This window comes from Anomalospiza imberbis, chromosome 5, assembly GCF_031753505.1.
Source record: "Anomalospiza imberbis isolate Cuckoo-Finch-1a 21T00152 chromosome 5, ASM3175350v1, whole genome shotgun sequence".
Classification (NCBI taxonomy): domain Eukaryota; kingdom Metazoa; phylum Chordata; class Aves; order Passeriformes; family Viduidae; genus Anomalospiza; species Anomalospiza imberbis.
In genome coordinates this window covers 29252713-29266989 of record NC_089685.1, presented here as the reverse complement: position 1 = coordinate 29266989, position 14277 = coordinate 29252713, and the positions used below count along the sequence as shown (strand labels likewise).

General features: G+C 38.5%; 1 protein-coding gene across 3 annotated transcripts in view; it reads right to left on the bottom strand.

Moving 5' to 3' along the window:
• Nucleotides 1-14277, bottom strand: part of TMEM117 (transmembrane protein 117) — a 181048-nt gene that overhangs the window by 24189 nt on the left and 142582 nt on the right. For all 3 annotated transcript variants that reach the window (XM_068190043.1, XM_068190042.1, XM_068190044.1), the window contains exon 6: nt 11612-11771. In XM_068190043.1, coding sequence (XP_068046144.1) covers nt 11612-11771 — 160 coding nt within the window. The remainder of the gene's footprint in view (nt 1-11611; nt 11772-14277) is intronic.

Below are 14277 nucleotides of genomic sequence, written 5' to 3'. Positions count from 1 at the left end.
AACCAGTTTATAACAAGTACTACTGCAATTTCAAATAATCTATAATCAGAGTAGGAGAGTTACAATGTAGGGGAAAAATTAGAGCCACACGACAGGTTATTATTACAGGAATATATTATTTAGAAATTAAAGACTACTGGGCTATTGGCCTGCATCAGCATGCCTGACAGCAGAGGTCAGCCAAACGGTCTGATCTGCCCAAAATGCAATTTTACTGGATTCTGCAAGCAAAAATTCAAAAGCTGAGATACTAATAAAAAAAATTTCTCATGTACTATAGTGAAGACCCTACTAGACCTTGCAGATGCTGAAAAGAGATGAAAGCTCGAGCTCATAGTCTTTCTACTTCAAATCTCATTCACAAATGGCAGAACTCCCTGATCTAGGCTCCAAAAGCCACTGACCAGAAAAGAATTTTTTTAAAGTTTTTGCTCAAGTGAGCCATAGAAAATTACAAGCTCCTATAGGAACATAGCACAGGGGGATACATAATGCTCAAGGACACAAAATTCATTTTAACATTTCCCTGTCTTGTATTCTTGACCAATATAAAGACTGATCATAGTATTGACTACTCCTTAACAGTCACTTAGAATGACCAAGCCTTTTGTTAGAAACTCAGAATAAGAAATAGTATTAGTAATTAAATGTTCCTTCCTAAAATATTAATAAATTTTTTGCCTCTAATTCCCAGTTCTCTTCTGAGTTTTCCTGCAGTCAGCTGACAATTTTTTGCTTTAAATACTGAGTCAAAATTCAAGGAAAATAGCTCTCATTTAACGCTTGTAGCAACCATTTAAGAAGCAAGCAGTACTATTTCCTTCTAATAAACATACTATTCAAGTCTACATTGCTTCATGCCTAATTCTAAATAATTGTTTCCTATGAACTCATACTAGATACATGGAAATCCTTTTGCTAATAGAGTGAAGCCCCATGAAACAGATTATTTGATAGGAAAGAGAGTTATTAGAGGCTTGCTACTTAATTGGCACTAATGACAACATTCTACTTCCCTGAAAAAGCACTGAAAGTGTTCACTAATTTCCATGCTATAAGAGCAATTACCAATCATATAACTGATGTCTACATTTATCTTTTTATGAGTATGATTCTGCACAATGATTTCTACCAAAATGTGTTACCTTTTTGGAACTAAATCACTAAGGAAAACATGTTCTAATTCTAACTTTGATGTTACAGAAATCTATGATTTAGCCACAAAACACAATAATAATTTAATTTTCTTATACAACCTGAAGGCCCATCTAGCCTGTATGGTTCTCTGTATGGCTCTACAGACACAACTATTCTATCCCCAATGGAACTTGAAGTTTAGCTACAGTTTTTTAAGATTCTCACCACTTTTCTGAGTTTCCAGTAGCAATCTGTGTCTTATAAACAAAGAATACCATTAATTTATATAGTAGATAAAATGTGTTTGCAGGATAATACTGTCCTGATTGCCCCTCACTGTCCCAGTGAGCAGTACTCTCTGAAGTGGCCTTTGCAGAAGGAAACTCACAACTGTGTATATTTGCATTAGGACACACTGTGGAAATTTATTTACCAGAACTGTATGGGAATAAAAACTTCATTTTCCAATTTTTTTGACAGTTCAAAGTTGCTTATACCTACAAGCACTATGTAAAGGAAAAGAGAGATTTTTATGGCTAGAAAAATGAATACAAAAATTAGGTTGAGAAAAGTTGCATGGAAGTGGCTACATAATAACTCTGCTCAGACTCTTGGCATATCCACGTGCATCCACACAGACTGGGGTGTGCTGAGAAAGGAAAAGACCACAGAGACACAAAGGTTTGATAGGAAAATTGGAATAGACTACACAAAAGGAGGGGGAAGAGATAAGAGACTTGAATAAGGGCAAGAGGGTAGGGATGAGAGCAGGAGGTTGGGACTGGCTGGTTAAGGAAAAAGGGACTGAATTATGGAGAGGGGAAAGGGAGACAAGGAGTGATTCTGGTTTGAACAGAAGCTGCGGGGTAGATGAGACAGATTCACTAAATATGGGGCCTAGAAATGAGAGACATGAAGACTTAAAGCTGGAATTGGATATAAATAATGGGATATATCACAGAACTGAGCATGAGGAGGACTCAGGATGGGGGCAAAAAAGGAGACACAGAGAAAGGATTTGGAAGTGACAGGAAGGAAAAAGCCACACGTGGGCATATGATCAGAAAGTGTCAGTACCTCATTGGCTCTGGAGTTTGGACTGGTCATCATGCCTCTAATTATCACCATTCTCTGCTGTTAACAAGTAGATGTGAAGTCCAGAGGCAAAGTATATTTCTCTTCTTTCTTATGAACTGTCTCATTGGAAGAAAAAGCACACACTGCTATTAGCAGTTGCTCACATGGCAAACATCTCTGCAGGGGAGGTAAGAGTTCTAGTATCTGATAAGACACATTGGATTCATATGGCAGGCTTTTGATTTTGAGATTGCTATCTTTTTTAAAAAAATACCAGATTTATGCACACAGAAAGTCCTGCATTAAGGCATATGCCTGAATATTTCAATGGTGAAGACTCAAGAACTAGATGTCAGACTAAGGTTATCTGTACCTTGTGGGTAGGCATGGTACAATCCTTTCTTAGTTACTGCATCACACAGAGTTTGTTCCAGAAGAAACAACCTTTTTCATTAAGGAGTATCTAACTTATGACTGTGAGGTGGAAATATATAGTGACAGAGACCCCCGTAGTTCTCCTGCACTCTGCATCTGCTGCACAAGCTGGAAAGTGTGTGGGAAGAGGGGCTAGCAGCAGATGTGAAAACATTTGCCTCCTGTTACAGAAGTCATTGCTGCTAGGAGAAACTGAATTTGACCAGCTCTGCTATGACACATCTCTCAACCTACTCTGTTATGAGACATCTAAGAGACACCAAGTGAATTTCTAGAATCAAACCATTATTTTTTCCCTGTGGGATTGCCTCCCCACCCTACCTATGCTTAGATTTGTACAAGTGACAAGTGTCCGTGGTTTGTATTGAAACTAACGAGAGCTGGACCTGAATATATCACCACTGGGAAGAGAAAGAGTTGACACAATATTTGTGGGGAGAACAAAAGTCCTGTAGTGCATGGCACTATCCAGATAGGACAACACTGTACTCCTTTAAGATCAGCATAAAAAAGTAACCAGACTTTTCATGGAGCTAGATATTTGACACAGTTATAGGCATCATTCAAAACAAGCAAAGAAACTACTTTTAAAATAGTTTGAATGCTACAAGAGAAATAGGGCTGCCAGTATAATAATATGTAAGATTACATCAAGTAAATACGTGGCTCTGTCTGTTACTAATGAAATAATATGCTAGACCCTCCTCCCTCAATTAGGTAACTGCTCAGATAAGAGATGGGTAATAATATGAATGTTCATAATAATGTCGTCAGACATCTCAATTTAGGGGCCCTTTGACTTTAATTTCTTTGTGCCTCAGTACAAAATGTGGACAATAATGGACAATAATGCTCCTGTTGTGAAGGCTATTGTGAAGATAAATATATTAATGCTTGAGAAGCCCTTAGGAAATATAGCAATGAGTGTCACAAAAAAAGGCCACAAGGAAATGAATGATTTCATCTTCATAGTCCAATCATGTGCAGTAAGCAAGGCCTGGGGCCACAGGCTGCACAGAAAAGGTAAACCAAAATATCGAATAGCTTCTCATTAAGTGAACACCATTCATCCAGTGCAGCAAGTGAGAGAGGTACTGTGGAAAAATGGAATGTGAATAGATAATTAAAGATTGTATCACAATGCATGGACAAAATAGGGGTGAAAAGTTTGTACTGGTGACTTAATTCTGACATCTCCTAATTTCTGAATGCATGATTCTGCAGCTTCAGTGGTATTGTCACATTTTTAACAACATTTTTTACATGTCACTGTATTCGTCTTGCTTAAATTATCATCTGCTCATTTCTGATATTAGGCTTGTTTGTGTGATGCTTTTCTTTCTCTAATCCCCTCTATTTAGAACACATTGTCCAGATATGAAAATCTTTGCAGCCTGACCTTGAGGAATAGTAAGAGTTTGTGTAATTTAGATTAGTACTGTAATTGTTTGACCCAGATGCCAAAAACATCCCCAAGGGTATTTAACATTCTTTCAGAAGATGTAGCTAGTGCTTTTCAACTTCAGGTCAGGACAAAAGCACAACTTAGAGCCAAAAGAACATACTGCAGTTCTTGTCTGGAAGGTGGCAGTTGCAGATGGCTGGGGCACCACCAAGCAGCTGCCTTCAGAAATGTCACCCAACACAGTCTCGGAAGTCTGGGCAGCTTTCTCCAACACACAGTCGGCAAAAACTGGGCCAAATCAAGGCCATAAAAATGTACACTCGCACTCTTGACATGGAACAACAATCTTGCTTTCCTCTAACTAGCTGTCTCATAAAGCAGATAATTTAACCACTTCTTTTCTGCCACCTACTCCTTAACAGATTGTGTGTTATACATGGGATCAGTGCTGCTGTTGAGAATTGTTTCTCCACTTTGGGCACACAGTTCTGAACTGCAATGAAATTTCATTGTAGACCAAATGCGTGGTGCACATTGTATATAGTCAAGTCCAAAAACCATCTGAGCGAAACTAAAAGTAAAGAGCCATCCAAGAAGGATTATAGGATTATATCCTTAAATCCATAGTGAGATACATTAGAAAGGGATGTACACAGTTTTCTCATTTTCATCTACAGGCAACAGAGTGGATTACCTAGCCACAAATTTCCATCATTTAATTCCTTGTGTGGTATGTGATGTGGGAAACAACATCACAGCAACGCTCAGTGAGAACTGATGGAGAGTGAAATCAAAGCTGGGTTTATATGAACGAAAGATCTTCAATGTCTCTCCTGAAAGATGAAATAAAATTTCATTATTGACAAAATGACCATTACCAGCCAGAACAACTAGTACAGTCTTCTGACTTACTGCATCACTAAATTAATGCTGGCAGGGGTGCAAGCCATGAATTCACTGAGAAGTGCAGTGCTCCAGAGGCTTCTACGATTGTTGAAAAAGAGATGGAAACAGAGTTGGTCAGGACAGAGTAAAAGCTTCTTGAAGGTGATGGCCAAATAAGGCTGGCCACAGCAGCCAAGCAGCCCTGCCAAGGCTGGTCACTGAAACCGTGAGTACTTCCCTGGGAGTGGGGCACCACGACCAGCAACTGCCTTTGGTCTGTGCCTCTGGTGCACTGTACAGTGCTGTTGGATGGAGGGAGACCACTGCAGGGGATAAAGCCAATTCCCAAACTTTCTCTCTGCTGACATGCTACGCTGCACAGCATGACTATCCTGCTACCACCATGATCTTAATGCAGAGATAGGGAACTGCTTGCAAATGTCTGCTATGAGCTGGAGGTGGCCAGGCTTGGAGCTTGCCACCATGGGCCTGGGCTTCTTTCTCCCTTATGGCCCTCCTAAGTGCTTCAAACCACTCCCAGTATCAGGCTGCCTTAGGACACACAGTACCTTCTCCAGAGCCAGTACTGAAAGCAGCTCTTTAATTCAGCTATTTTCATCCAGGCAGAAATGGATTCCATGCCTGCTGTGACTGATTTCAGAGGCTCTGACAGCTCCACCTTACGCTGGTTGCTAATGGATAGTCCCCTCCGTGCCTGTGGCTGCCCTCTCTGCTAATAAAGCAGGAGATGAAAGCACATGGCACCATCACACACTACCTGAGGCTGTGTCATTCTGGCATTAGAGGTATCCAGAAAAGTTCAGCATTACTAGCTACTGCAGCAATCAAAAAAGTGTTGGGGAGAGTGAGGTGAAAACTACAGCTCTTTCCCAGTTTGAGCCACATCCCCTTTGTCCCTGCTCGTACCATTTCAACAAGAGCGATGGTATGTTGATATGCCTACAGCACCCATTGGCTCAGGCAGGGCTCTAAGGAATCTTAACGAAAAATTATATTGCAAATATTATCTGGGTACTAGGAAGAGATAAAGAAGAGTTAATTATTTGGGGACCAGACGAGGCAAAGCCAGCTGCTGGACACTACTGAGACGATTTGGGAGACTCTATAGGCATGTTGATTTTGTTGTTTTGCTGCTCCAGTGGGAAACACAGAAATTACGCTGTGTTATGTAGTGCTGGTGCCCAATCTATCTGTCAGACCTGGTGTTATTCTGGGGAATCTCCTTTCCCTAAAAATTATTACATGACAGAGAAGCAAACATGGTCAGATTCCAGAAGAAGGAATTTTTAGCTTCTGACCTGTTGGAAACTAGAAACCTGGTTGACTGAAGGCCACACTTACACAATGCCTATGACCCACAGGGACATGATGCCAAACACAGTATAGCTGAGTAATTAAATGGTAGTTGAAACTCAGAAACCATCACAACCTATAATTTCCAATCACTAAAAGCACTTAGGGAATACTTTCCCTCCTGTATACATATGGAAACGAATTATTTATTGATGGGTTCAGTAAAGTCTGGATTCTAACAGATATAAAAATATCTAATGCATTTGGTATCTCAAGACTCAGTGATTAAATATGTCTGTTTTGTTATACAAATAAAAGCATCTGCTGTATAGCATGTTAAAAGAAGTCAAAGGCAATAAAAGTAATTGTCTTTTTGTTAATGTTTCATATGGCAGGCTTCAAACTTTTCAAGGAAGTATAAACATATGCCATTCAATCAGCTTTGCAGAAATAACTCAGCTAGACTAACAATATCAAGCATATTGTTTTTTTTCCTCTCCAAGGTTTGATTAAGAGCAACCAAGCAATGCTTGCTCCCTCTTCTTACTTGAACTCAGTATTATTGATAGGTGGATCTGTATGCTCTGTACAACCTGTCTGTAAGTCTTGTATGTTCAGTATGCTGAGTAGCTAAAGGTAAGATATGGATGGGCATAAAACGTGTTGCCAAGGCAGTGCTCTGGCTAATTGTGGCAAACTGAGGTTTATCTTTCTCTTTTTAATTCACTGCTTGCATTAAAAAAATTGCAAGCAAATCTGTCACTTAGAAAGCAGCTGAACCTGTTCAGTCTCATCTCAGAATTTTTATTTTCACATAAAAACCTGTGTAACACTCATAACAAAGCAGATTTCTATAGTCAAATAATACATTCCAGAGCATTGCTGTGGAGAATTGAAATTATCTGAATGTCACCTTTACTGTTATATCAACATAAATCACTCCAATATACTCTTAAACAATGCAACATTTCTTACACCTACACCCAATAACAAAGCCTATCACGTACTGATTACAGCAGAATCTGTGAAAAGGCTCTCCTTGCTATTAAATATGAAAATAGTCCCATGAAAGACTTGCAAACAATTCCCAGATTTTTTTTTGTTCCTATAAGTGCATGTTTTTCTGTGAATTGGGCCTGGATACATTGGTTTCCAGGGGCAGTATGTGAAAATGCTGGGTCTACTTTTAGACAACTGCTTTGTTATTTCAGGCAAACACCTGCACTGCCAAAGAAGGGCCTCAGTGTCACATGTATGGCATGTACCCGTTGTCAGGGTAAAAGAGAATGACTGTGACAAATGAGAAGCTTTTTCAGCTAATTCATTTTGCGTGTAGTCATCTCAGAGCCATGAGGCTCCAGCTGGGACTGGTGCCTGATTACACTAGAAGCTATACCAAGTCAGCCTCCTTCACTGAGCACCTTGGGGGCTTAAGCAGACAATCACACAAATAATAAAAGAAAAGAACTACAGTTATTCCTCTTCTGCAAATGAGGAACTAAGTGACAGAGCTAAAAAAGGGCTCAGCCCTCAGCCAGTATAAATTGGCACAAGAGGATTCAGGTCATCACAAATACACCGAGTTACCGAAGCTAAAGAAAACATTGGAGTTGGATTAATAATGCCTGAGATAAATATAATGCATACGAGCAAGATTTAACCATCTGCAATCAGTATAAAAGATGAAATGTACTTAAAAATACTGTGCTTCACATGTCTTGTTTAATAAAATCCACAGCATAAAATGATGGTGCCAGTTATCAAACTAGACAAGCACAGAATGGTAACACTGCAAGAAAAACCATACAGCTCATTAAAATGGTAAGGTATATAATGTGCAATAAGGGACAAAATACACCCACCTTTTCTCAGCAGAAAATGATTTTGCTTATAATTTTCTTAGTCCCCAAGTAATTGAAAGGCTTGAAGAAATAAACTGTAATTTACAGTGGGGTCTGGCAAGGGGGCAAAAGAATGTTTCAAGGATTTTTAGAAGGAATTTATATATCCTGCTGGATCTTGAAATTATTTCAACAGAAACTTCTGGGTTTTAATTACACATATCAATGCTTTTTGTCCCTCATCACCCTTTTACATAAACACTACCTACACTTTCATTAAACTCTAAATTGTTTTCCTTTAAAATAAAACCATTGGATTGCCAAAGCATTATTTCATTCCCTGAACTGTAAGAATAATACATTTCCATTCTCTTTGCCTTATCCTCAGAAAACAACGAAGTGAAGGAGGTGTGGAGGCTCCATGCCCTGGTTACTCAGTGCCTTACTTCCCCGCCCAGGAGATGGACAAGGACATTTCACTCTGTAGTTCACTCCATTTCTATGTGCTTGTTCCTGAGCTGGCCATTTCTGGGACCACACTAACTTGTCTCTCTTAGTACACAATAACTCACTCCCTTGTTACCAGTCACAGAGAGATGATACAGGAAAATTAAGAGAAAATAGATGCCTGATGGATGAAAGTGAAGCTCAGGAGAGCTACAGTTCTGTGTTCAAAATTGAAAGGAGAGAGACTTGATATCATTCAAAGCAGTAACTCCCAGGGAAAAAAAACAGCACTTTGAGACTGAGGAATTCAATGCAGCTATAAATCCATAAGTAGCAGCTGTGGAGGCAGATTCAAGAAAAGAAATCTAGGATAGGAAAGAAAGATTCACAACTGACCCACTATAAAGAAATGCCATGGTTCCAATAATGGCATGGGAAACATTATAATTTTGGTTAAATGGTATTTAGGAATATACTCAGGTACGTCACTTGGATTTCATAATAAGTACAAATAAAGTGAAGCTGTCTGTTCCTTTCTAGTCCTTTAATGCACTTTTCTTTTCAGGATTATTTTCGAATGTTTTACATCAGTACTGATTAGGAACACTTCCACAATCCATTGATAGATGAGGATGTAGAAAGGACAAAGAAGTGGGGGAAATCTTTATTGTGTGAGAGACTGCAGGAAGGAAAATCTATTACTTGCTACAGAAAGGTTTCTCCCAAAGTCACCCCACTTGAACCTGTCCCTTCTCCTTCAGAGATCTGCAGGCCATGGGAGATACACTACAACAGAACCAGCTCCCCCAGCAGGATTCTTCAGCAAACATTGCACAATTGGCTGAGTACAAGTGTGTCTTCAAAACTGTTATCCATTTCTGTAATGCTGTTTGACAGGCGTGTCTAAAATCTGCTAGGAAGAGCAATATACCCTGAATAGAATGAAACACTCCACATAATTCTGACAGAAGTAGTCCAGGATATATGGACATATGGATCCATCATCAGTTTTATTAAAGGTGAATTTCCATCTACCCTGACTCATCTGAAAAACTTGTCACTGGTCACCTGCCCTTATTTGTAAGTTCACATCTGAGAGATGACCTTATCAATTTCTGTCAATATCTGAAGGGAAGGTTTCAAAAGGATGGAGCCAGGCTCTTTTTGGTGGTGCCAAGCAATAGGACAAGAGGCAATGGGCAGGAACTGATGCACAGGGAGTTCCACCTGAAAATGAGGAAGAACTTCTTTACTGTGCAGGTAACCATGCACTGGAACAGTCTGCCCAGAGAGACTGTGGAGTCTCCCTCACTGAAGATATTCAAGAACTGTCTGGACACAACCCTGTGCAGTATGCTCTGGGATGACTCTGCTTGAGCAGGGAGGTTGGACCAGATGTCCCACTCTGGTCTGTTCCAACCTGGCCCATTCTGTGATTCCATGTGATTTAATACTTTGCTCTCTCAACATGAGATTATTGCAGTAGCAATGCTAGAACTACACTGTAAATAAAACATGCCAACATATTTTCACAGTCCAAATAAATAACTACAAATAAATAAAAAACTCCATCACACAAATATCACTTAGAAATGCAATTTAAAAGAGCCTCTTGCTTTGTGCTATAAAAATAGGAAAGAGTGCTCAGGACAAGCTGTTTCACATAAGTTTTTTCTCTATATTCAGCAACTCCAAGATCAAAATACTGGAATTTCTTTTTTGAAAGCCAAAAGAATGGTTTAATAGCTATTTTATATGAAGACAGCTCTGTTTTTCTACCCTGCATGCAATATCAATTTCAGTATAGCTTGATACATCCTGCATTTTCATTCACACTTTCATTACAGCTCTGTAAAGTACAATCATTTATTATACATTCTCTTGAATCTTTTTGAAACATCAAACAAAATGTAAAATTCAAAGGAAGAGAAAACAATGCACCAGAAATCTTATGAGAGAAGCAGTATTACAAGAAAAACAGTATTTCCTTTCTTATCCTTCCAGTTCTAACCATGAACCACGGTGAGCACTGAACAGTGGTGGACATTGGAAACCAAAACTGAATTATAGGACTCTATGCGCCTTTCAAGTCCTAGTACAGCAGTGATAAAATCTAAGTGCCACTGGTGTCACCTCTGTGATAATTACTCAAGCAATAAATAGCTTTTTAAAAAGAACTGAGTATCTCAGAAATGCTCTCTGCTGGCAGAATTAATAATATATTGGAGAGGATGGACCCATTGGTTCTTCTCATATTCTTTTCTGACCTTCAGTTCAACAGTCTAATGTGTCTAGGACTAAGAGCAGTCATGGGCCTTCCATACTCCTCTTCCTTACCTCAGCCCAAATGACATAATTTTTCACAGAGGTTTGGGTGAATTATTCACACAAGGCTCAAACTACATACAGATGCAAAGGGAAGAGCACAGCTTCACATGAAGAAGGTTTTTGGCCACATACTTGTGACCCAGACTCCTTTCTTAGCAGGTGAATTCAAAGGAGCAGACATCAGGCAGATTGCAATTAATCATCTCCCCAATTAAGCTTTCAGGCAGAAGTCATTACACTACAAAGACCTGTCATCAAGTAAAAAAAAAAAATCACGTAGAAGTGAAAAGCTGAATCTTAATAGCAAATACTAATTTTCATCTATTAAAGTATCTTAGTGTGTGTATACATAATATTGTAAATGTTTGAAATTTGGAAGTATTTCTTTCTTGTTTATCTGAATTTATCTCATCTTCCTAAGAGAAGACTTTAATTTATAAAACAACCAGTTTCTGTTTTTTTCATTATGTAATTTTTGCAGAAAACACTTTCTAATTTGCAAAGTCATGGAGTTCGTAGCTAGCACTCTAAATTAAATCAGCAATATTTTTACAATAAAAGGCCAGAGGCCTTTTTTGCAAAGTTTACTGATAATGTTGTTATAAAATGCCCTTACTAGTAGTGATTGCAAACTAAACATTTATTTACCTTTTTGCAGCCTTAGCTAAACACCATTTGCTCTAGAGGAAATAGAGTGACTAGGCAGCCTCAACAGCCTGAGAGGAACATTAGGAGAGTGTACCTGCATGACAATAAGAAGGTCAAACACCAAGATGAAAGAAGCCAAGAAGGCTCTTGAGACCTCATCACTTGGCAGAAATCCACGATTCAGCTTGTCCCAGCTGATCCAGTCAGTAGTGATGACAAGCACAACTACAGAGGTCAGAGTAAACAGAACCGTCCTGGAAGGAAGAAGAAAAAATAGTTCAGAGAGAATACGATAGTAATGAAGATGCATCATTCTATTTTATCTGTCTTCTAATGGTCAACTAGTATTTTATCAGCACTTTTCCACTGATGAAAACAAACTAAAGAAAATTAAGTGCACAAACAAATCTTTTAATTTAAGATAGAAAGCAGTCAGCTGTATCCTTAGTGAAAATAAATTTAGTAGCTAGTACTAAGCATGTTGCAAAATTAGCTGGAGTATATCACTCTAGTTGTTCATTCTGTACTTTTCACTGAAGGTGAAAACCAATAAAGTAAAGTAAAAGAGAAATAAAATGTACCAAGGCCTGCATGATCTAGGCCAAATTCAAATCAACTAATTGAGAGAACATTGTCGAAGGCACCAAAGAAATTAGAACCTTTGAAAATATTTTCTAAGCTGTAAGAGCTATAAGACACTAAAGGTGAAGTCTAATTTTTATACAGAAACATGTCTCCATAAAAAAAAAAAAAAATCAATGCATAACTTTTTTTTTTTTTTTGCAAATTCTGGAGACTGTAGAAAGATTTTGCTTTGTGTTTTCTAAGATGTCCTTTGTAACAGTTTTCAACAATTTTATGACTTTTCTGAGAAGTCAGTGAAGAGTGAATCACAAAAGTATTAAGGCCTCTGTATAAATGCTACAAGAATTCCAGAAGATACATTTGACTAATTCACACAATTTTGAAACACAGTATTTAAGAAAATATCTTTCTAAGCTATCCCTGCAAAATACCTCTGCATCATTTCCAGCAGCAATTTGGTAATACCTTACAGAGTTGGCAGCAGTGATTGATTGAATTTCTGGTTCCCTGGAAGCTGAAAAATTTAGCTGGTAATTTAAGGGTGAGCAAGGCTTCTTCCAGTAGCCACAGCTGTCAGCAAATCTGTGCTATAATAGTGGGATATCAAAATCTGAATGCATGCTCATGGCTAAATAATTGTGGCAGGATTTTTTTTTCTACAGCAATAATATCTCATTTTCTTCAGCTACTGAGTGTTGTAAAATAAAGTGAAGAATATTTCCCATGACATTTCCAAACAGGACCAATAACCAGCAGAGGGAAAAAAAACCCCTGTACACCAGTAGTCACAGGCTGCCAGTCTGTATGCATTTCTTTTTATACAGCAGCCTTGTCTGTACCTGTGAGGAAGGGAAAACAAATATGCACATAGGCAATAGTATAATACATTTGGACTCATAAACATCATTCTTCTGAAATGATGGGCTGCACTTCAGAATGTAATGAGACACAAAGTGACTTGATTGCTACCACCTTCACCTTGGAACATCAATTTTTGTTCTTAATAAATTAACTCAGTTACATGTAACACTACGGTTGACACCCTAACAATTTCCCTTGAAAGAATTATGAGCACCTAGGCAAGAAAAAACAAATAAATTGGCATATTAGATGTAATTAGACCTAAACAATAGTCAAACCTTCTTATCCCAAAACATCTGCTTAGCTACCATCTCAACTGTCAGTACCTGAACCTGACTGACTTTTCTACAAGCTCCACTTTGGCACATACACAGAACAGTTTACTTTGGAAAGACAGTTCTCTCTCTTGCATATAGTCTCTTGACACACACAATGGTGGTTTTCCTACTTATTTCACCTTCATATCTGAAATTCTCATGGTTAATGTTCTTACTTTACCTGAAAGGTTCTCCAGAAAGAAAGGAATCCTCAGCACTTATCTGCTGGTCAAGGCAGACTCCCCTAGCCACTAGGCACCCTGATTTTCCTTGACCTCTTTCTGTGGAATCACCTTTCCTGGGGAAGAGGAAGTTTAAAACCGTAATTCAAATCCGAGTATTTTGCTATAGGAAGCATATACCCAGAAGTTATGCTCAAGACTATTCTGCCTCAGTCCTCTTGAATTATGCATTTGCATTTTGGAGCAAGAGTTCAAAGCATGGGAGATCAGACTTTGGCATGTAGGCAAGCAAAGGCAGGCTTATTTTTATTCATGCTTTGTTGGCATGCATGCAAAGACTGATGTGTGTGCTCAAGTCCTGATTTCCTTGAGGAAATGCATACGCACTTAGAAAACGGCTTTGTTATTCATTCTGAAATGTTAAATAGGGAGGGAAGGGAGCAGAAAATGGGCTGCTAATAGAATAAGAAAATGTGAGACCAACAAAGAAGGTTAGAAATAGACTTTCAAAATGGTTGCATTAAACAGCATAATTAGTACTCAGTTGTATTTTTGACCTATGATACTGGAACACAGCAAGATATTCAATATGTGCTTTTGGAGTTATTATAAACTGAGGTTTTTGGCTTAGAGTTCAGTTTGCTTCTTGTGAAAGTACAGTGTCCTGGAGATTAGGAAAAAAAGATGAGGATTTCATTTAACTTGACATAACTTGTATTGGATAAAACAGTGTGAGCTGCCCTGCTACATCTAGCCCAGTCTGGTTTGCTCTTTATTCTGCAATGCACATTACTGAGAAAGAGCTACACCGTCAA